Raw genomic sequence first — 21,645 nt, 5'->3', positions numbered from 1 at the left:
CCTCCTCCTTCTGCCTCTCTTCTCTTTGGTTCCTTCTTTTTCTCCTTTCTCACTGCATCACTTGCTCTCTGCACCGGAGTTCCCCACCCACACTAGGCCTCATGAGGGGAGAAGAGCAGCTCTTCCCTGGTCAGCTGGAGGGCTTCCTGGAGGAGGCTGGCTTTCAGGAGGCTCTCTTAGAAGACAGGCAAAGAGTCTTGGGTGGACCCGTGGCTCCACCTTCCTCGTTTCGCCCTCTCCTTCTCCAGGCATCAGGTACAATGCTACCATGGATGAGAGGCGGTACGCGCCGCGAGCCCACCTGGATGAGGGCGGGGACCGATATACCAACAGAGCCGTCCTGCTCTCCTCCGGCCAGGAACACTGTGAACGGATCAACTTCCATGTCCTGGTGAGCCTGACACCCAGCAGCCCCACCAGCAGGGACCGAGCTCACACAGGGAGGGGACACAGAGCTGAAGAGGTGCTGCCGCGGGAGACGCAGAGAGCTCAGCAGGTGCCGGGCTGGTTCCGAGCCCCCAGCAGACCTCGGGAGGCCCAGCCAGGGTGCAGCGTCCTGGACCTTGGCCGCTCCACACTCATGCCCCAGACAAAAGGCTACAGGAACATGCTATCTACCACCTTGCAGTACCCTCTCCAACATCCCTTCTTCCCCAGCACTCAGATGCCCACTCTTCCTTCAGCAGGGCGTAAACTCTGAGGAGGGAGGTGGGCTCCGTGAGGTCTCACAGAGGCAACAAGGGTCAGGCCGCAGGGACCGTGGCCAGAGGGGATGGAAGCAGGCATTGGCTAAAGCTGAGGACCAGCTAAGACAGGCGGGTGGTGGGGGCGAGCCAGGAGGAGGAACCAAGAGTGGCTGCCTGGCAGAGGTGGAGAACCCGCAGGGGCCGGGTGCCTGGTTTTATGGATAAGGAAGAGGAGGAGAAGTTTGCCCCATCCAGAAACTCCAAATACCCAGGCCGCAGCTCCGGCCTTGGAAACGCAAGCAGGGGGCACTCGGGGGGCACTCGGCGCCTACGAGCCCCCTGCAGTTCAAAGGCCAAAAGTCAGAAAAATGAGCAGATGTGGGAAGTCCTGTGTCTGTTAATATGTGGCCCCCTCTGCAGTGTTTGTGTGCTGCTTCTCAAAGTGTGGTCCCCGGACCAGCAGCAGCAGCCCCATCACATGGGAACTTGTTAGAAATTCAGGATTTTTTTTTTGTAAGATTTATTCATTTGAGAGAGAAAGAGAGAGAGAGAGTACGCACAAGCGGGGGGGTGGGGGATAAGAGGGACAGAGGGAAAAGGAGAAGCAGACTCCACACAGAGCCGGGAGCCCCACGTGGGGCTCGATCCCAGGACCCCGAGATCATGACCTGAGCCAAAGGCAGACACCCAACAGACTGAGGCCCCGGAAATGCCTATTTTCAAGCCCATGCCAAACCCACTGAATCAAGAGTTCTGGGGGTGGGCTTGGCCCTCAGTGTGTTGCTGGGGCCCCCTGACACAAGCTCAAGTTTGAGAGCCGCTGCCTTGATACGAAGAAGCCCATCACATCAGGGTTTGGGTTCCACACAGGAGATTTATAGGCATCTCTAAGTGTCTCCTTCTTTACCCTCTGCACCTGGACCCAGCCCCTGTTTCGCTCTCACATTTGTTCCTTCGTTGATTCGGCATGCTGGTGAAGGCTGTCATAGTGCTGGGGCTGGGCCGGGAGCTTCTTTTTTTTTTTAATGATTTTTTATTATATTATGTTAGTCACCATACAGTACATCCCCGGTTTCCGATGTAAGGCTCGATGATTCATTAGTTGTGTATAACACCCAGTGCACCACGCAATACGTGCCCTCCTTACTACCCATCACCGGTCTATCCCATTCCCCCACCCCCCTCCCCTCTGTAGCCCTCAGTTTGTTTCTCAGAGTCCATAGTCTCTCATGTTTCATTCCCCCTTCTGATTACCCCCCCTTTCTTTATCCCTTTCTTCCCCTACCGATCATCCTAGTTCTTATGTTCCATAGATGAGAGAAATCATATGATAGTTGTCTTTCTCTGCTTGACTTATTTCACTTAGCATTATCTCCTCCAGTGCCGTCCATGTTGTAGCAAATGTTGAGAACTCGTTCTTTCTGATAGCTGAGTAATATTCCATTTGGGCCGGGAGCTTCTGAAGGAGGGAGGCCGGCACACGGAGATAGTCCAAATGCCGCGCGAGAAGTGCCGGGCTGCGCACACGGGGTGGTGGGTGCTGCCTGGCTCCCCCGAGGCCGAGGCACCAGGGGGTAGGTGCCCAGCCTTGAAGGCCGCAGGGGGCTTGCTGAACCTCCAGCCACCCAGCCCTCTCCTCCATCCTGGCCTCGTCCTGAGGCCGACAGGGAGGCTGCCCTCCCACCTGGGGGAAGTGGACGTTTTCTCTCCATGTCCGGGCCCAGAAACGGGTGCTCTGTGCGCCCTCACCCCGTCCTCATCTCCTCCCACACAGGACACCGCTGACTACGTGAAGCCAGTGACCTTCTGGGTGGAGTACTCCCTGGAGGATCCCGACCACGGCCCAGTGCTGGACGACGGCTGGCCCACCACCCTCCGAGTCTCGGTATGTCCCCGATCACAGGGTGCACAACCTGGCCGCTCCGTCCCCATGATCCCCACCACCTCCCCGAAGCCCAGACCCAGAGTGTGCAGGGTACAAAAGATCTTTCCCTACCACACCCTCCCGTCTCCCGCCCGGTGACCCCCCCGCACAACTCCTTCCCTCCTCCCTTGTGAACACATTGAGGGGAAGGACCGGGCCTTTCCTGTTCGAGGATCCCCCGTATCGCCAGCATAGGGTGGGCACTGGACAGTCCTGGAGAATCCCAGAACCAGAGGGACCTTAGGTCTCAATCACCTGCCTCCCTCCTGTACGGGTGAAGGCCCTGGAGGCCAGAGCAGGGGATCCAACCACCTGGAGCCTGCTCTGTGGTCCGGCCCACTCAACCACAGTTCCTCATCCCCGGCTCTAGGGGCATGGAACTTTCTGGTATGGAACACTCACATGCTCCTCCCACCTGCAACTCCACCGACATCCCACTCACAGAAAAGATCGCAGTTTGGTTCTGCCTGAGCTCTGCGGGGAGAGCAGGCGAAATTTGTAAAATGTACTATCTAATTCCTGACCCTTGAGGAACAGCAAGGCTTCTGAAATCCCCTCTCTGCTCCCGTTCACCCCCCCTCCCCCGCCCTCCCAGACCCCACCACCCAGCCCTTGAACCTCACACCTTCCCTCTTTTCTCCTGTTTCTGCTTCACCAACGTCTAAGAGAGGCTGTCTTACGCAGTTCTAGAAGGGGGGCGGGGAGGGACCGGCAGGGCTGGAGTCGTCGTCAGTGAGCTGATCAGCTGGGTCACTACTGTCCCCCACCGCAGTAATTACAGGGCCACCAGGGCGAACGAATGAGAACCCGCCACGCGATCCACGAGCGAGTCGAAGCCCATGCTGCAGATTGACGCGCAGGGCTCGCTCTGCCCCACACTGACGATCCCCGTGCAGGCTGCCAGTTGGGGCTGGAGGCCAGAGCGAAGACAGGAGTGAGCTCAGAGCAGGTGTCACCGGGCATCCAGATGACAGGCAGGAAGGCTTCCTGGAGAGGGTGGCTTTCGGCCGGACCCTAACGAATAGACCAGATTCAGATACGCGGGGACGGGAAGAGTGGGCTTCCACTCCAGGAGAGCTGACGGTAGAACCAAGGGATGGCGGTGAGAAAGGCAGGCTGAAGGGAATGTGTAGAGAAAAGAATTTAAAAGGAGGAATAATCTGGGTCCTATTATCCAGGGCTTCGGGTAGCAGCTACATTTCTAAAAAAAATCTTGTTAATCTGGATGTCTAGCCCCCAATTTCTAGCAAACGAGAAACACTCTGCCCAGCACTCTTCTGCAAATCCTCCCGTGGCCTCCGCTCGGCGCTGGTCTAGCGCCGCCGTCTCGCCTCCTGGGGAACAAGCTGTTCCACGTAGTTGAGTGTAGCAGTTGTTTATCACATTAATTATTCCTTTTCATCAGCCGGAGAGAAATGTTTCTGAAGGTTATAGGACAGTTTGCACCCTTAAAAAGCAGGAGGCTGGGTGGGGGTGGGGAGGTCTTATCGGAGACTTGAAGTCACCCAGGCAACCTTGGGTGCTTGGGTACAGTGAGGCCCCCGGGGCTACCGGTGTTTTTTCCACTGCGTCCCTTCGCTGGACGGCCTCACGCCGCCCTACTTTGTACAGCTCTGCTGCCTTCTCTGCTGGCTGCCATGTGCCTGCTTCCGGCTGCAAATACACCGGGCGGTGGGCAAGCTGGGGGCTGTGTGTGGACGTGAGCGAGGCTGAGCTCGCCTTTGAGAAAAGCCCATGAACTTCAGACCTGTGCAGGCTTTGCTTCCCCTCCCGCCGGGTGTCGGCTGTGGCCTTGGGAGGGACAGCTGTAGTCAGCTCCAGCCCTGAACGCCCAGCTGCTTGCTGAGCCCTTTGACCCAGAAGGACCCCAGGTGCTTCCAACTCCATGTGCCCCAGAACCGAGCTCAACTCCACCCCTCTGTTTATAAATGAATGGTGCAGCCCTTCTTCCAGACACTAACAAAGGATCTCATCCAACATCCTGGGCCCCGTGGCCCCTTAGCGCAGATGAACTCCAGGTCCTATGGACCCCACCTCTGGCGGCCCGACCCTGTCGTCTTCTCTCCACACCCAGTACCCCTCCAACACCGTCATCAAACTTGCCCGAACACTGAAGCAGCCTTCTCAGGGGTCTCCCTGACTCTAGCCTTGATCCCTCCAGTTCATCCACCCACGGCAGCCACAGGGAACCCTAGTGTGCAGGTCTGACAGCATACTCTGCTGCCTACAGCAGTGATTCCTATCAGCTGCAAGGAACCACCCCAAGGCCCTATAAGAACTGACCCCACCCCTCTCTCCATCCTCTCCACCCCCAAATACAGCAACCCTAAACCACCCATCATTTCCCAACCTCACCATGCTGCTTCATGCCTCAGGACCTTTGCACAGGCTTGTCCAGCTAACATGGTCATCCTTCAGAACTCTGACCTACCGTCTCTTCCTGAAGGCTTCTCTGACCATGTACAGGCCAAAATGACTGTTTCCTCCCCTCTACTTCTCCTATTCCTCATACAGATTTCTAATTTTTTTGCACATTTCACACTATAATTATTTATTCACACACCACTCTTCCCCATGAGCTAAGAGCAGAAGCTGTGTCTCCCTCATCCTCTACCCCCAGTACCTAAAACCTTGCCCCCAACACAGATGATCTGCAAACACCCGCTGGGTGGGTGTGGGTATTCTGTGCTGCCGGCTCAGCTGAGAACCGACAGAGACCCGGGAGGAGTTGAGTTCTGAGTCATGTTTTAAAGAAGGGACTATCTATGCCAAAGCATGAGAAATGGCAGGGTGGTGTCTGTGAGGAGGGCAGAGAAGACAAAGGCTGTGTCTAGTGTGGTGGAGAGAGGAGCCGGCACGCTGTCGGGGGGAGGGCTGGCCGGCAGGAAAGAGGACCACCCCGCCACCCCGCCCTGGCTTTCCCTGGTGCAGGTGCCCTTCTGGAACGGCTGCAATGAGGACGAGCACTGTGTCCCTGACCTCCTGCTGGATGCCCACAGCGACCTGCCCACAGCCATGTGAGTTGGCTCCTCCTTGCCCCACCCTGATTCCTTACGTTCCCTGCTAGAAGATCTGGGGCTCCCCGGGCACTGGATTTCCTCCTGAGCATCATGCTTGGAGGCAGCTTAGATCAAATACTGAACTTGGAGCCTGGGTCTAGCCCAGGCTCTGCCTTTAATTCCTGTGTGACTTCAGGCATGTCCCTTCCCTCTCTCGGCTTGAGTTACTTCCTCTGCAAAATGAAAAGTACTCTTCTATCCAGGCTCCTCAAACGTCATTTAGGATAAGGAATCCTTTCTTTGCAGTCTTTACTACCAAGCACATCAAAGGCGGAGACTAGGACTGTGATCCTGGTTGCTCACCCTCCAAGCCCCCAGCTGGGTGACCTGTGCAGCCCAGTGAGGACCACTTGAGCTAAGAGGACTATCAGAGTATCAGCAGGGTGCCCACAATCTCCTGGAAGAAAAAAAAAAAAAGTAGCATGCAAGGAAAAGTAATGAAAAATGTTCTCTTTGAAATTTATGTCATTTATTTTCTAATAATCCATGCTCCCCGTTTACCCAACTGTGAGATGATTGAGCTAGAAGATGTATACAGTGTGTAGAAATAACACATACAAACCCTGTAGAAGGATGAAGCAAACCATCTAACCATCTAGGCTACACATCAAGATAGTCTCTACATTTAGCTCTGAGCTTCCTGGTAGCCAAAGCCAAAAGGGAAATACGCTGAGTACAGTAGTGAGGCCTGGCCCCTCGCTCCCCATTCCATGCGCCTGGCCCCTGGTGGCCTCTGTCCCGCAGGGAGTACTGCCAGAGGGTCCTGGGCAAGACCGCGCAGGACTGCTCCGCCTACACGCTGTCCTTCGACACCACGGTTTTCATCATCGAGAGCACACGCCGGCGGGTCGCAGTGGAGGCTGTGCTGGAGAACAGAGGCGAGAACGCCTACAGCACGGTCCTAAATATTTCACAGTCAACAAACCTGCAGTTTGCCAGCTTGATCCAGAAGGTGAGACCTCGGCCACCGGCCCGGACTGCCTGAGACTAAGGGCAGAGGCGGGAAAGGAGGGGTCCCGCCACGGGGCCTGGCTGGCTGCACATTACAACCCCCAGGAGCTTACAAATCCCGGGGGCCAGGCTTCTCCCAGAGATTGGACCGGGTCTGGTCTGGGGGGCGGGGGGCTGCATCAGCGTGCTTTGAGAGCAACCCCAGTGAGATCAGTCTGTGGCAAGTGGGGAGAACCACCGGTAGGGGGGGATCTGAGCGCTTCCCGAATGTGGGGAGGAAGGTCCTTCAGCCTGTGTCCTTGGCCCTTGTTAGGGGCTCACGCACACACACACACACACACAGGTGCACACCAGCTCACATACCCCCTCTGCCTACAGTTCAGCTTTCTCACAAGGGCCCTTCTCTCAAGAACCAGAACAAGTTGTTCCCTACTCTAACATTTCCTATCATGCCCAATTGCTTTCACAACAAATTCCAGACTCTGTTATGTCAAGGCCCTGCTGCTTCCCCATCCATCACCTGCCCCCTCTGCCCTCACCCCCACACCCTTAGTCCCACCAACCACTGCTGTTCCCCAGCACCCCTGCCTTCACGCCGAGGCCCCCCACCACCAAGGTCCCCGGCCTGTGCTCCCTCCCTCCTCTGCCCGATGAGCCCCTGTTTCTTCTTGATTACCATCTTACAGAGGGGGAGACTGAGGCACAGAGGGGTGTTAAGGGGCCTGACCAGGACCACACAGTTCATAAGTGGCAGAGCAGGGTTCCCAGAAGGCCACACAGGCTCCTCCAGCCCCACGCAGCGCCCGAGTGCTAGCCTGTGGTGACCCTGAACTCCGCAGGGCACGGGCACAGAGAAGTCCCTGAGACAGGGTTATCGAGTAAACCCAGGACATCGCTGTCCTGTGTGGGTCCCGGAGGGGGGGTCCCAGGTCCCCTCAGACACAGTCTCCGCCCTCAGGGATCTCAGAGCATCAGCGTGGAGCCCAGAGTGTGGGGTGGGGCAGGTGCGGGGCCCTTCTGTCCTCACCGCCCCCCAGAACCTCTGCCTGTCAGTCCCTCCATCAGGCCCAGGGTGGGGCCCCACAACCCTGAGTGAAGATGAGGAGCCCACGGGATGGCCCTCCTTCCAAGTCCTGTCCTGCCCAGAGAGTTTTGCCTCTGTCTGAATTGAGCTACTTAGGGGAAACTGAGCCCCAAACCTGCATCCACCTTTCACTGCTCCCCTGGCCCAGACTCTACAGTGCCGGGCCCAGTCATAAGCCCGGGGCGGGCCTCGGGGGCTTTTGTGTCTGTGGCACAGAAAGGCTTTGGGGACTGAGGGAGGCAAAGAGAAGTGGACAGCGGGTTCCATAAAGGGCGGCGTCCGCACACACGGCAGCTGGTGTGTAGGGACAACCTGCAGCCTGGCTCTGCCTGTCCATCCCCAGCCCAGGAGCCGCTCACAGCCGGGAGATCAGCATTCCTCCCCCCAGGCTGCCCCCCACCCCTGCCATCCAGCCAAGGGGAACTCTAGTGGAGGAGGCACCCCCCCCCCAGCCAGATACAAAGGTGTTAGTCTGATCACACGCACTTCGTACGCGCACATGCAGAAGCTTACAGACCTACCTGGACATCCGAGGAAACGCAGGTGTTCCTCACGCGTGCAACGGGCTGTATGCACACACGTGCACGTGCATGCAGACCCACACATGCAGAGTCTACGCGGACATGCCTTTCCATCCACTCAGCATGCCCAAATATACCCACAAAGATGTACAGCCACCCAGCAGCATCAGGACCAGGGCTCAGCAGACCTCCGTGCTGACTCAGCAGGACCCCAGCTCAGAGAGGCCCGGGAGCCTGGCGGTGGTTCCCCCTCAAAGCCACTGCCACCCCTGTCTCCGGGGCCCAGACCTGGGTCTCTGGCCCCCCTAACTGCTGCCCGTGGTGCCCCCCACCCACCCCCAGGACGACTCAGACGGCAGCATCGAGTGCGTGAACGAGGAGAGGAGACTCCACAAGAAAGTCTGCAATGTCAGCTACCCCTTCTTCCGGGCCAAGGCCAAGGTTGAGGCTGGGGGCAGTGTGTGGGCGGGACGGGACGGGGCAGGTACTGGGAGGTACTGGGGAGGCACTGGGGAGGCAAGGGAAATGGAAGTGAACAGAGGGGATAACACGGGAGGGATGGAGAAGCCTGAGCATGGCTTTGAAGTGTGTTCGTTTTTTCTCCCGGGAAATGACAGTCACATGACCTAACTAGCCAGCCCACCCCAAGAGAGCATCCAGGCCCCTTCACCTCAGAGGCAAACCCACCTCTTGGCCAGTTATCCCCGCTGTCCTTTGTCCTAACACACGTTTTCAAAGTCGGGCCTCCATCAGCCTGCTGCGTGCATGGGGAGAGATTGGGAGAAAAATTAACCCTTCGTGAGCACTTACCGCGTGCTTCGAAGGGCAAGCGGCAAGTGGGTAGGGGGTGTGAGGGCAGAAGCAAATTCTCCAGGAAGGAGAATCTCCAAATTCCAGACTCCAGATCACGTGGCGTTTGCCCATCACCACCGGGCAGCGGGCAGCCACTGAAGGTTCTGGAGCGAGAAAAGACCTGACCGAGACCAGGCTGCTTGTAGAGTAGGAATCAGACAGAGGGACGCTGGAGGCAAGAGCCAGGGAGAGTGACAGCAGGTTCCCAGGCCCAGGGTCTGCAAGGATGGGGGGAGGGGGTGAGTCCTTGCCAAAGACCACCCCCACTGGGACACAAGTCAAGAATGGGGCCCCAAGGTCTCCTCGGGAAACCCCAAGAGGGCCAGACCTGGGGTGAGCACGGAGTCTGTGCAAAGCCCCTGTAATGCCCCCAGGGTGGGGTTGGACGTAGCAAGGAGGGTCAGAGGTCACAGGGCCACAGGCAGGGGACCCAGGCCGCAGTCCTGGGCCAAGGCCAAGGGAAGCACAGGACTGGACCGTCAGAGTGGTGGGAGGACTGCTGGACCAAGAAACAGGTGCCTTATTAACCTGCTGGGTGGCCCAAGGTGGCCTTCGCCCTTCTGCTGGCCTCACCCCACTGCACACAGGAAGACGGGGCCACTTCCGGGCCCGCATCCTGTGGTTCATGTGCTGGCCACCTCCCTTTCCCTCCATCAAGTTCCCCACCCAGGAATTCCTGCAGGATCCTGAAGTTGGACCTGCTGCCTTCTAGTTGCCTATGGTTGAAAACAAAAAAGGAAGTCAAGGGGGAGGAGGGCTGGCCTCACAGCCAAGAAACCCCATCAGAGGAGCTGTTGTCTCTGGCTGCGCCCCAGGTCTAGAGCTCAGCTCACATCACTGGGCACCTGGCCCTCCAGGCACCCCAGTTAGCAGCCCTCCCCACTCCCAGCCACTCCCAGTCAGCAGCTACCCTCCTTACCCCCCAGGAACAAGGGCAGGGACAGGGAGGGGTGGGCCGGCCATGCCCAGACCCACAGCTCCCGGCCACCCCAGCTCCAGCGACTGGACCTCTTCCTCGCAGGTGGCTTTCCGGCTGGATTTCGAGTTCAGCAAATCGGTCTTCCTGCACCACCTGGAGATCCGGCTCACCGCGGGCAGGTCAGGGCCTGGCCTGCTCCTTCTTCCCCCGCTGGGCTCTGCTCGCTGCGCCCCCCTGCTCTGCTGCCAGCCACAGATCGCCTGGGCCAGCCTCCCTCCCTGCCCCGACCTGGGGGCCCCCCTGCTGCCTTCGGTACCGCCCCCGTCCTTCTTTCTCAGGCAGCCCAGACAGAAATAATAATACCCTTACCGCTATACAGCGATCTCTATGGCAGCTATTTTTAAAACCTCCAGTTACAAAGCACTATACATACAACATCAGGCCTCACAGCAGCCCCTGAAGATGGGCAAAGCAGAGGCTATCCTCACAGAGTAAGGGAAGGAAGGTCTTTTAAAAGGGAAAACTGTCCCAGGGGAGAGACGTCCAGGACAGAAAGAACACCGAATAAGGAGTAGAACAGAGCAGCCAGTGTCCCGCTCCCAGTTGCACTAGGTACATGCTGGGTGTCCTTGGGAAGTACACGCAACCTTTTGAGCCTTCCTTTTCTCACCTGTAAGTTGCGAGGAGGGGGGGCGACTCAGCCCTGCTTTGCCCATCTCGAGGGGCTACAGAGAGCCCCTGCGGTGTGCGGGCTCGGCTGGCCCCCTCCTGACCGCCCTGCATGGCTCTCCTTGCAGCGACAGTGACGAGGAGGAGAGCACCAAGGAAGACAACATGGCCCTCCTGAGCTTCCACCTCAAATATGAGGCTGATGTCCTCTTCACCAGGTGAGCTGGGGAGACCCGACAGAAGTGAGGCCTAAGATGGGGCGCCCTCTGGGGGGCCCTCATCGGACCAGAGGTCTCAAGGGCCGGGCCGCAGGGCCGAGGGACTAGGAGATGGAGCCAGGGGTGTCCCTGAGGGGTGGGAGAGCGCAGCCCCCTCAGCCGTGCTGGGCAGGGGGGAGGAGGAGACACAGAGCTGGCCTCCAGGGAGCTCCTGCCAGGGCGAGAAGCGGGAGGGCCGGGGCGGCAGGAGGTGTCCACACCCCCGGGGCAGGGGATGAGTCGGGGCATGGTCTGAGAGAATTAAAATAGTTTGAAGCCTACTAAAAGCCCATCTGCTTTGCTCCAGCAAATCTCCATGGTGGAAGTGTGGAAACACTCCTCCCCGCAGGGCAAAGTGCTCCCACCAGCCACCGCTGTCCTCTGGGAGCCCCTAGGCCGATGGGGAAGTCGGGCTAGAACCACACAGAAAGCCAGCTCAACACTCCCGTGGCCACTGCCGGAGGCCGGAACGGGGCAGAGGGGGCGAGTTCATGGTCAAAAGAGGCCGTGCCCCTGGGCAGAGAGGCCAGGGATGGCCCCAGAGGGCAGGGGTGGCCAGTGACCGGCTCTTCTGGCTCATGCCCATCCCCCACAGGAGGCAGGTGCTGCTGACTGATCTCAGCGCACACCCCTGCTGAGGCTCCAAACCCTTCCTGACCCCGCCCTCCCGCTCCGGATGGAAACCTCTTTCTTGTGGTCCGGGGGAGCCAGGCGCATGCCCACGCCCTCTTCCGTGTATCTCTCCACTAGCCACCACTGCCTGAGCTCAGGGCGGCCCTGTCCTCTGTCCCTGCAGGAGCAGCAGCCTGAGCCACTACGAAGTCAAGCCCAACAGCTCACTGGAGAGGTACGATGGCATTGGGCCTCCCTTCAGCTGCGTCTTCAAGGTAAGGCTGGCAGAGAACCAGGCGGAGAGAAGACAAGAGCTGAGGATCCCCCATGTGGGAGGGGAGGAGTCTGGAATCAGTGCGAGTGCGTGGGGCTCAGCCCCAGCCCTGCTACCCACTCACTGCGATTTTAGGCAAGTTCCTTGCCCTCTCTGGGCCTCTCAGTCCTCACCCAGAAAATAATGGGGGGCTTCTGGGGGACTCAGTCGCTTAAGCATCTGACTCTTGGTTTATGCTCAGGTCATGATCCAGGGTGGTGAGATCGAGCCCCACATCGGGTTCGGGGGTCAGTGGGGAGTCTGCTTGATATCCTCTCTGTCCCTCCCTCTGCCCCTCTCCCCCCACTCAAATAAAAATGAATAAATCTGGAAAAAAAAATGGGACTGGGCTGAGAGGATATATTGGTGAAGATTAGATGTGGCTGCATCATAATTTAAAAAATATAAAAACAGTGGTCTAGATGGGCCAGGGTTTATTCTCTCCATGAAAGAAGTCTGGGGTTGGCAGCTTCCCAAAATCATTCAGGATTGGGTCTTCTGTCTGCTCCACCATCCTCAACATGCCACTGTCAGCCTCTCAGGTTCACCTCATGGCCCAAAATGATTGCAGCTCCAGCCATCACACTCTCATCCCAGGAAGGAGGAAGGGGAGAAGAGCAGGCCCCTCCCTACTAAAGAAACTCCTCGGCAGTTCCTCACACTGCCAGTTACCCAGGGAGGCTGGGGAATGTGGCGTTCGTCTCTGTCCCCGTGGAAGGAAGGAGTGAGAAGGGGAATGAGGAGGCAGTTAAACAGTCTGCCCCGTGGGCCCCACGGCCTCCCCCACCCCGAACTCTGCGTGAGAGCTCGGGGCAGGCTGATGCTGGAAACCGCACGTCAGACATGCTGGTACCTGGGGTGGCGGGCGCAGGAGGGGTTTAGCGACTGCCCGAGGCCACGCAGCTCATACAGGGTCGCAGCCCTGGGTCGTGCATCCGCCTCTCCGCTTCCAGAGCCCTGCTCAGAATCACCGCTGCTCCGACACTGGGTGCGCACCATCCCCCGCTCACCAGGCGCGGCCTTCATTACTTAATGATTCGTTCTCCTCGCTCTAGTAATAAATGCATGGCTCTCGCCATCCCCGCCCCGACTGCCGCCCAGGGTGGCCTCCAGCACCAGGCTATGAAATCCCCAAGCTGAGAGAGGCTGGGAATGGAAGTGACCTTGCTCTCCAGCCTCAAGGCCCCACGGCTTGTCCCCAGCCTCCAGGAACCCGCCCCTTGAACTTTGTGGGCGCAGCCCCCGCCGTGGTTCGGCAGAGCTTCCGAGCTCCTACAGCAGATATGCCAGGGGCCTTGCAGAGGCCGGCTTCCCAGCCTGGCTGGGGGTGGTGGGATCGCCCCTGGGACCTCGTCCTCCACCCCCTCCTCCCAGCTCCTGCTGGACGTACTGACTCCTCCCCTCTCTGGCCACAGATCCAGAACTTGGGCTTGTTCCCCATCCACGGAGTGATGATGAAGATGACCGTCCCCATCGCCACCAGGGGGGGCAACCGCCTGCTGATGCTGAGGGACTTCCTTACTGACCAGGTACCGGTGCCCTCCGGACCGGGACCGGCTCGTGGGAGGCGTGTCCCCAAGTCCTCAGACCTCAGCTCCTCCTTCCTGGACCAGGGCCAGCAGGGCCTCCTTGGGGGGGGGGGGGCGGAGAGGAGGAGGACGGAGCAGGTCTGGGATGCTGAGTGTGCCCGTGCTGGTTGTGAGGCTGGTTGTGTGTGGGCCTTGCGCAGGCGAACACGTCCTGTAACATCTGGGGAAACAGCACCGAGTACCGACACGCTCCGACGGAGGAAGACCTGACTCATGCCCCGCAGCTGGTGAGTGTCGTCCTTACCTGAAGCCTCGCGCCGCCAGGACACAGAACGAAGAAAAGATACGTCTTGCTCTTAAGGAGCTCACCATCTCGTAGGACACGTAGGAGTGCATGCCAGAGAAGCCAGGGGACGAGGCCGTGACAGGTGTCCAGAGAGTGACAGCAGAGCAGATAACCTCCAGTAAAGGAACAGGGATCGTGGACCGGCCCCTGTGCCGTAAAGGGCCAGCGGGATACGGATGAGCAAAGGGGAAGGGACCCCCAGACAGAGCGAGGCTATGGAGGCCAGGACCCACTTGGCTTGTATTGGAGACATGGACCCCAGCAGCTGGGTCCTCCCTGTCCCTGGAGATGGAAGGCAGCTCATGTCACCTCCCAAGGCCCTCCTCAAGACACCTGCTAGTTTCCAGCTGTATGTTCCCAGCATTGCCACTGGCCCCAGATATCCATTTCTGAGCATGCTTTCACTCTTCTTCCCCCAACAAACATCTTAGCTGTTTTGGTTATATTTGGTTATATGTCCCCAAATGAGCGCCTGACACAAAGCATTTTTTGAGCGTAGTGTACTTTCCTGAAGACTCGGCTGGGGGGCGGGGGGGAGGGGTTGAAGTCGCTGCAACAGAGAGACACAAACAAGCTTAACTTAATAAATTCTGATTATTTGACGATTTCTTTGGGGTTTCTGTTGAGATGGTATCATCTGTAAATAATAATAGTGCTAGCTTTACCATTCAGTCCTTATCAACTGTTTTTCTCATGTCCTGGCTCTGGCTAGGACCTCCGGGGCAGTGGGAAATGGAAATGATGACAGTCTTGCCTTGAACCTAATGGGTTTTTTTAATTGTTTTTAATTTTTCATTATTAATTATGATACTTGTTGTAGGTTTTTTTTATAAACATCCTTTATTCAGATTCAGGAAGTTCCTTGGGAGTTTTTATCACGAACAGAAGTTGCATTTCCTAACATGCTTTCTCTGCATGTGTTGCAGTAATCATACAATTGTTTCCTTTACTCTGTGTGGTGATGACATTTATAGGCTCCCTCACGTCGAACCAAAGTTCTGCTCCTGGAATACACGCGACTACGCACGGCCTCGACCAGCATAGGCTCTGCCATCCTTACCTTGCCCTCCAGCCATCGCCTGGCAGCCGCAGCCCGTGTGTCCCCCCATCCCCCACCTCTCCTTGACCCCTGACCTCTGCCCCTCCCCCCGCCCCAGGAGCAAAACTTGGGCAAGGCGTGCAGCTCAGCCATCTCTCTGGTGGCCCAGGCTCCTTGTACCCCCGGAGCCTGGTGGCTCACCCCGAGACCCGCCTCCTCTTTCAGAATCACAGCAACTCCGACGTCGTCTCCATCAACTGCAACGTGAGGCTCGCCCCCAACCAGGAGATCAATTTCCACCTGCTGGGGAACCTGTGGCTGAGGTCCCTAAAAGCAGTACGTAGAGCACCTGGGCTAGACGCCAAGGAAGTAAGGGGAGGTGGTGGGTGCTGGGGACTCTCCCCGCAGGGGAGGGGTCCACTTCCAACATGGCCTCCGATTTGACAGCTCAAGTACAAGCTGATGAAAATCACGGTCAACGCAGTCTTGCAGAGACAGTTCCACAGCCCCTTCATCTTCCGCGAGGAGGATCCCAGCCGCCAGGTGAGCCCCTGGGAAACCTGCGGGGCTGAGCTTGAGCCAGACCAGCTAGGGAAGGGGTGGCCCCTTCCCCTAGAGTTTTTCTTTTTTTTTTTTTTTAAGATTTTATTTATTTATTAGACAGAGAGAGAGAGCACAAGCAGGGGGAACAGCAGAGGCAGAGGGAGAAGCAGGCTCCCCGCCAAGCAGGGAGCCCCACACGGGGCTCGATCCCAGGACCCTGGGATCATGACCTGAGCCGAAGGCAGACGCTGAACCATCTGAGCCACCCAGGCGCCCCTGCCCTAGAGTTTCTTACACCCTCTGCTCGCGCGTTCCTGCAGGGGAGAGAGGGACCGATCTGCAGTTAGTGCAGCGTCGGAAGAGAGAGAAGCAAGATGAACAGGCTGTTCAGGGCAAAAGCAGGGAGGGTGCCAGAAGTAGGCATTTGCCCAGTGCCCCGGGGGTGCCGGCCTCTGCACCACCACAGCCCCGTGGAAGCAGAGGAACGAGGGGACCTTGTGTGTTCTGCACTAGAGGAAAGAACTGGATCTCAGGCCTGCCTGCCCCGGGGGTGGGGGGTGGGGGGGACTCACTGATTGGCTCCATCAGCACTGAGGCTGGGCCTTGGGCAGGCGGCCAGCCTGGAAGGACCATCATCCACTGCTCTCTTCCCCATCTATTCTCACCTCAAATCTAAGGCAATGCACAGAACGTGCTTTAGAAGTCTCGTGTGAACTGGTGAGGAACAGGGATGCAAGATTTCTCTGGATTGGGACTCGTTCTGAATTGGGTAAAACCGGATTGTCGCAGACCAGACCGGCCTGGATCAGGGTGCAGGACGGGGGTGAGGCTCCGCGCCGTGCTCTCTGGAGAAAAGGAGAAGTTGGGTCTTGAAGGAAAGCCCAGTCCTTCGGAGAGGGGCTTGGGACACGGGACACTGCTGCCCTCCACTGGCCACATCCCCACACGGGCCGCGGCCTGCGCTCCTTGTGAGCTGGTCCAGTGCCAGATGCCAAGTGAACCCCCCAGCCCCACCCCGGAGACGCTGGAGAGCCAGGCCTTAACCAAACACACACATACCACTCATTAACCGGGTAGGGGGGCTGCCAGGCCGAGGGGGAGCAGGTGGGGGGGGGCAGCTAAGGAGCAGCTTTATTTGTTCATTCATCCAACATTTGGTGGGTGTTCCTCCCATGACCTGGGCCCCCAGGGGATACAGAGATGACTTAAGCAGACAAGGGGAAGAGAATAGCATAGCACGGCTACGATCTGGGAGTGAGCACAGGTGCCGGGCTTGGGGGGGCGGGGGGCAGTCAGAGCAAGGGATGTCCAGGGCAAGTTTTCTGGAGACAGTCCACTTGAACCAAATCTCAAGGGAAAGTCAGAATTCTGCAGGCAACTGAGAGAGAAGAGGAGTTGTGCAGGGACCCCCACCCCCCGCCACACACACACACACACACACACACACACGCAGGATCCCTCTCTCTACACTAGTTCATGTCTTCTCAGTGAATTCTCCTTCTCATTCCACTCCCACCTCCCCCCAGAAATCCCTCTTATCCTCTCTGGATGCCTCACTTCTCTTCTAGAAATCCCGCAACCCAGAATCTCAGGCCCCCGTTGGCTTAGCTGCGTGCTTTCTTGCGTGGGTGCAAAGAGAACATAGAAGGCCCTTGCCGTTCGTTGAGGCCTGCCTCCGGCCAGGCACGGTAGCAGACACTTTGCGTGCGCTCTGGCTCACTCCTTGAAGCGCTGCGAGGTACGCCCACCCCCCATTTCTCTGATATGGAAACTGAGGCTGTGGGCGATAAGGCAGAGAGGGGGCTGTGCCTGGTTTCAAGCTGAACAGTGAGTCAGTGGCCAAGCCAGGGCTCCCCCACGCTGCTGGGGGGGTTCGCTCATTCAGTCATCGCCCTGTTGTCTGAGCTCCTCCTCTGTCCCAGCCACTCAAGATAGAACAGTGACCAACACAGTCAAAGCCCCGCTGTCCTGGAGCTGACATTCTAGATGGGGAGAATGGCAAGACAGGGGAATGGATCAATGTCAAACGGTGATAAGATCTGCCCAGGAAAACAACGGGGGCAAAAGGGTGGAGACTTGGGAGGCGGTGCTATTTTATACAAGGAGATTGGGAAGAGCCTCCCCGGTAAACTGACATCAGACAGAGACCACGAAGAACGGGGGTGTCACGTGGCTATCTGGGGCGCGGGGAAGCCCTGCTGGCGGAAGGGACAGCAAGACAAAGACGCATCAGTGGGCGTGTGCTTGGCACATTGGAGGCCAGGTAGCTGGAGGGCTGGAGTGGAGAGAGCAGTGGGGAGAGGAGGAGATGGGGCCAGTGAGGTGAGCGGAGCCAGGGAGTGCAGGGCCTTGCGGGCAAGGACAGGGACTCTTAGTTTCCATTCTGACCTGGGGGCTCGGAACAGAGCAGAAATCCGCCTTCCTCCGGCTGCCATGCCGAGAATAGACTGCAGAGGGCGACACGGAGGCTGGGAGGCAGTTAGCCGGCTCTTCCAGTCTCCAGGGCGAGAAGACGGTGCGCTGTCCAAGGAGGTAGCCCTGGAGGGGGGACGATGGGCCACAGTCTCGGAGCTTCCAAGGCAGAACGGCCAGACTTTGCGGGAGTCCATGTGGGCACGAGGCTTCTGGCCTGAACAAGGAAGGACAGTGCTGCCATTCGCTTCCGTGGGAAGGGCGGCGAAGGCAGAGGTTTGAGGGTGAGGAGTGGGATCAAGAGGCTGTCTGGGGACCTGTTAAAGATGCCAAGCAGGCCAGGAAGACGGTAGGATATGAGTCTGGAATGTAGTGGAGAGGCCAGGCAGAAGAGAGAAACGTGACAGCAGTCCCCGGAGAGATGTTACAGTCCTACGTTGGGGCACCTGGGTGGCTCAGCCGGTTAGGTATCTGCCTTTGGCTCAGGTCATGATCCCGGGGTCCTGGGATCAAGTCCCGCATAGGGCTCCTCTGCAGGGAGCCTGCTTCTCCCTCTCTCTCCCTCTGCCTGCTGCTCCCCCTGCTTGTGCTCTCTCTCTGTCAAATAAACAAAGTCTTTTTTTAAAAATAAAATAAAATAAAGCCCCACATTGGAGTGAGTTTGTCCAGGGCTACATTAGGCCTTCCATGGCCCTGAGACTTTTGCCTTTGGACCCCCTTCCTCCCCCCAAAAAAATTTAAATTATTATTTTACGACAGTGTTCATATAAAGACAAACATAATCCAAGCAAGATTATATTTTTTCTTCTTCTAATTTGAAAAGAAATTAGAACATTTTCATGGGCCCCCTAAAAGCACGAAGGGCCCTGGGTCCCCTGTGCCTACCGGGGAAGACGGCCCCGCACTCACCAGGAAGTGACTGTAGGTAAAGCAGAGGTCCACGGACAGAGCCACGGGACACAGCAAAATTTAGAAGTTTGGGAGGCGATGATGAAGCAGCAGAGAAAATAAGAAAAAGTAGCCCACGTCGCAGGAGAATCCAGGGGGAGTGGAGAGTGGCCTGAGGCCAAAGGCGGGTAGTGTCTCAAAGAGGAGGCAGGATCACCTGGGTCCCTTAACTGCTGCGTCGGCTATGCAAGGGCTGGGCGCTCTGAGGCCTCCGCAGGCCGGGTGCCACCCATCCCTCTAGCAGATACCACCAGGCGCTAGCTATTGCCTGCCACCCGGCTGCCACCCAGGCCCCAGAACAGTAATGCTGTGGGCCTGGCGCCCTCCTCCCCTTGCAGATCACATTCGAGATCTCCAAGCAGGAAGACTCGCAGATTCCCATCTGGATCATTGTGGGCAGCACCCTGGGGGGCCTCCTGCTGCTGGCCCTGCTGGTCCTGGCGCTATGGAAGGTGAGGCCCCAGCAGGCGGGTGGTGGGGAGCAGCATCCTGGCGGGTTGGCCCAGGCCAGGGGCTCTAGGCTCTGGGCTCTGTGGCCGGTCCCCGCGTTCTCCTCCCCATGGGGGCTGGCACCCACCCAGCCTCCTCCCTAGAACTTGCCCGCTACGGAAGCATCTGCCTTTCACCACGGCGGACAGCTTGGCTAGGGCCACCAGACGATCCGCGGCCTGTGGCTCTGACCCTTCTGTGGGTCCCTTTAAGAACCTGATGAAAGCTAGGTCTTCTCTTACCAGAAAAAGCAGCAAGCACCCAGAACCACAAAATTTCTCCAACAGTGTCAGGCTGTTAGCAAGCCCACCCCCCGCAAAGCCTGGTCTCAACCTTCTACTAGAGATGAGTTGAGGGAGGCCCAGAGAGGGGTGTTGACTGGGGCAGGGTCGCACAGCATGACCCAGGCTCCGTCCACTGCATTACAGCCCCCCCTTCACCAATTAAGTGGCCCATTGTGCGGCCCACCAAGGGAGTCCTGCTGGGCTGGGGGTTGGGGGGTGCTCAGTGTTAGCTGGGGTATTCAGGAAGGAGCCTTAGGAGGGTCAGTGAAGGGAAAGCAGGGAGGGGAGACAGACCTTGCCAGCCCTGTCCACCCCTGAGACTTCTCCCTTTGCTGCCCACAGCTCGGCTTCTTTAAAAGTGCCAAGCGCAGGAGGGAGCCTGGCCTGGACCCCACCCCCAAAGTGCTGGAGTGAGGCTCAGAGGAGGCTGCGAGTCGATGGGGGCCAGGACGCCAGTCCAGGTGGCGTGCAGGCCCAGGCCCAGGGCCCACTGAGCTGGGGTCAAGAAGACGCCAGCTCGCTTTGCACTTGACCTCATCTCCTGAGAGACCAAGCCTGCACCCTCTGAAAGGAACTCAAGCCAGTTTTAAGAGGGACTGCTCTACTGGGAGGCCCAGACACCTCCAACACAGAGCCCTGGTGATTTAGAGGGACCCCTCCAACGGCACACCAAAGCCCCCGCCGGGTTCTGTGGGGGCATTTGCTACCCCGGGCCACTAAGGTGCTAAGAATTCCAACCGCCCCGTCCCATCCTCAGAAGAAACCGGGAGCAGAAGACTGCCATGCAAACCCACTCCGCACACGCCGGGCTTCGACTCCCAGAAGGACCCCGTGGGGCAGCAGAACTGCGTCCCGTGCTGTCCTCCCACCCCCCGCGCTGCCCGAGGCCCCGAGGCCCGCTCGCCCCTTCTTTAGGGCAGGAGATAGGTCCCCGGAGCTGCCCCTGAATGAACCGGGGCCCAAGGGCTCCATGGGGACAGTGGCTGGCCAGGGATGAAGAAGGACCCAGGGACGCGCAGACTGTGACGGTCGGGCGGCTGGGACGCAGAACATGGGGCGCGCACCCCGAGGTGGGGAGGCGGGCGGGCCCTCCACCCCCGCGCACCCCGCCAGCCGCTTTTGTTGCTAGTACCCAGCGAGGGCCAGCGGCCCCATTCGGTCTCCCCGCCTGCCTGCCCAGACGACGCGCGGGGACCTACAGCAGGGGGGCGGTGCGGAGCCTCCCCTCCCTGCGCCACCCACCTCCCTGCGCGCGCGCACCCCCCCCACACGCACACACACGCACACACGCACACAGCCTCCCATCCCTCCCTTCCGCCCACCGTGCACGAGAGGAGGGCTCAGCCGGCGCTGCGGAGGGGTCCTCTCTGGAAGGCACTGGTTAAAGCCGGTCGAGTCTGTGCAAGCTCCATGCAAACATCTGATCCGCCGGCCCACGGGACAAGTGGTACCACCAATGACGGCGCCTTGAGGACAACAGGCACGCCCGGTGCCCAAGCGAGTAATTTATGCCTTAATCTTGTTTTGAGGTAGAAATGAAAGGGGGATGCGTCGAAGGCATCTGTCCCCCGGTCACATAGTACGACCTTTCCTGTCGTAAATATTTTTTAAAAATTAAAAAAAAAAAAGTGATTGAAAACAACCAAGGTGCTGTGGTCTCATTCTGTGGGCGGGGCGTGTGCTGGGGAGCCAACCTCTTTCTTTGAAGGAAAGGAGGCAGCTGGGGGGCCCCTCCTTCCTTCCCGTTATCTCTAAATGTTGAGAAGGGGCTTGGGCACCATTTGCTCCCTACCCCACCCCCGCCACATGCCTGCCTGGTCGGGGATGAACATCTCCAGTGACGGAGCACCCCCTGCCTCGCAAGACCACCAGGTCCATCTTACCCTGTTCCCACGGCTGAAGCTTCTAGCCCTTCCCTCTCTGGCCTCCTAGACTTCTCCAGGCGAGCCTTTCAGGGCTGACCTGACACCCTGACTTGAGAGTGTCTTCACCTTTACACACAGACTGCTCTTAAACCAAGTGGTCTCCATTGTCATCTTGTGCTCCTGGAATCCCAAGAAGCCGGAAGTAGAACCCTAGAAATTATGTGCTCTCGTTCCCCCATAGTGGAGGACACTCAGAACCAGAGCAGTTAAGAGAGAGCTCTAGGGTCCACAGCAAAATCCAGACTCATCCCAGGATTGCTCGCTCTCAAGCCAGTCATCATAG

The 21,645-nt window shown here is 58.3% G+C and overlaps 1 protein-coding gene across 1 annotated transcript in view; it reads left to right on the top strand.

The window, feature by feature from the left end:
* Positions 1-21,079, top strand: part of ITGA11 (integrin subunit alpha 11) — a 111,036-nt gene extending 89,957 nt beyond the window's left edge. The window contains exons 17-30 of the mRNA XM_026478392.4: positions 249-391; positions 2,461-2,571; positions 5,542-5,627; positions 6,414-6,621; positions 8,568-8,666; positions 10,099-10,175; positions 10,794-10,883; positions 11,719-11,809; positions 13,263-13,376; positions 13,577-13,663; positions 14,987-15,097; positions 15,209-15,304; positions 19,003-19,116; positions 19,780-21,079. Coding sequence (XP_026334177.1) covers positions 249-391; positions 2,461-2,571; positions 5,542-5,627; positions 6,414-6,621; positions 8,568-8,666; positions 10,099-10,175; positions 10,794-10,883; positions 11,719-11,809; positions 13,263-13,376; positions 13,577-13,663; positions 14,987-15,097; positions 15,209-15,304; positions 19,003-19,116; positions 19,780-19,851 — 1,499 coding nt within the window. The 3' untranslated portion in view covers positions 19,852-21,079. The remainder of the gene's footprint in view (positions 1-248; positions 392-2,460; positions 2,572-5,541; positions 5,628-6,413; positions 6,622-8,567; positions 8,667-10,098; positions 10,176-10,793; positions 10,884-11,718; positions 11,810-13,262; positions 13,377-13,576; positions 13,664-14,986; positions 15,098-15,208; positions 15,305-19,002; positions 19,117-19,779) is intronic.
* Positions 21,080-21,645: the final 566 nt, after the last annotated feature.

Source organism: Ursus arctos, unplaced genomic scaffold (genome assembly GCF_023065955.2).
Source record: "Ursus arctos isolate Adak ecotype North America unplaced genomic scaffold, UrsArc2.0 scaffold_28, whole genome shotgun sequence".
Lineage (NCBI taxonomy): Eukaryota > Metazoa > Chordata > Mammalia > Carnivora > Ursidae > Ursus > Ursus arctos.
Note: the sequence above shows the minus strand (reverse complement) of the source record. Positions and strands in the feature narration are given on the sequence as shown.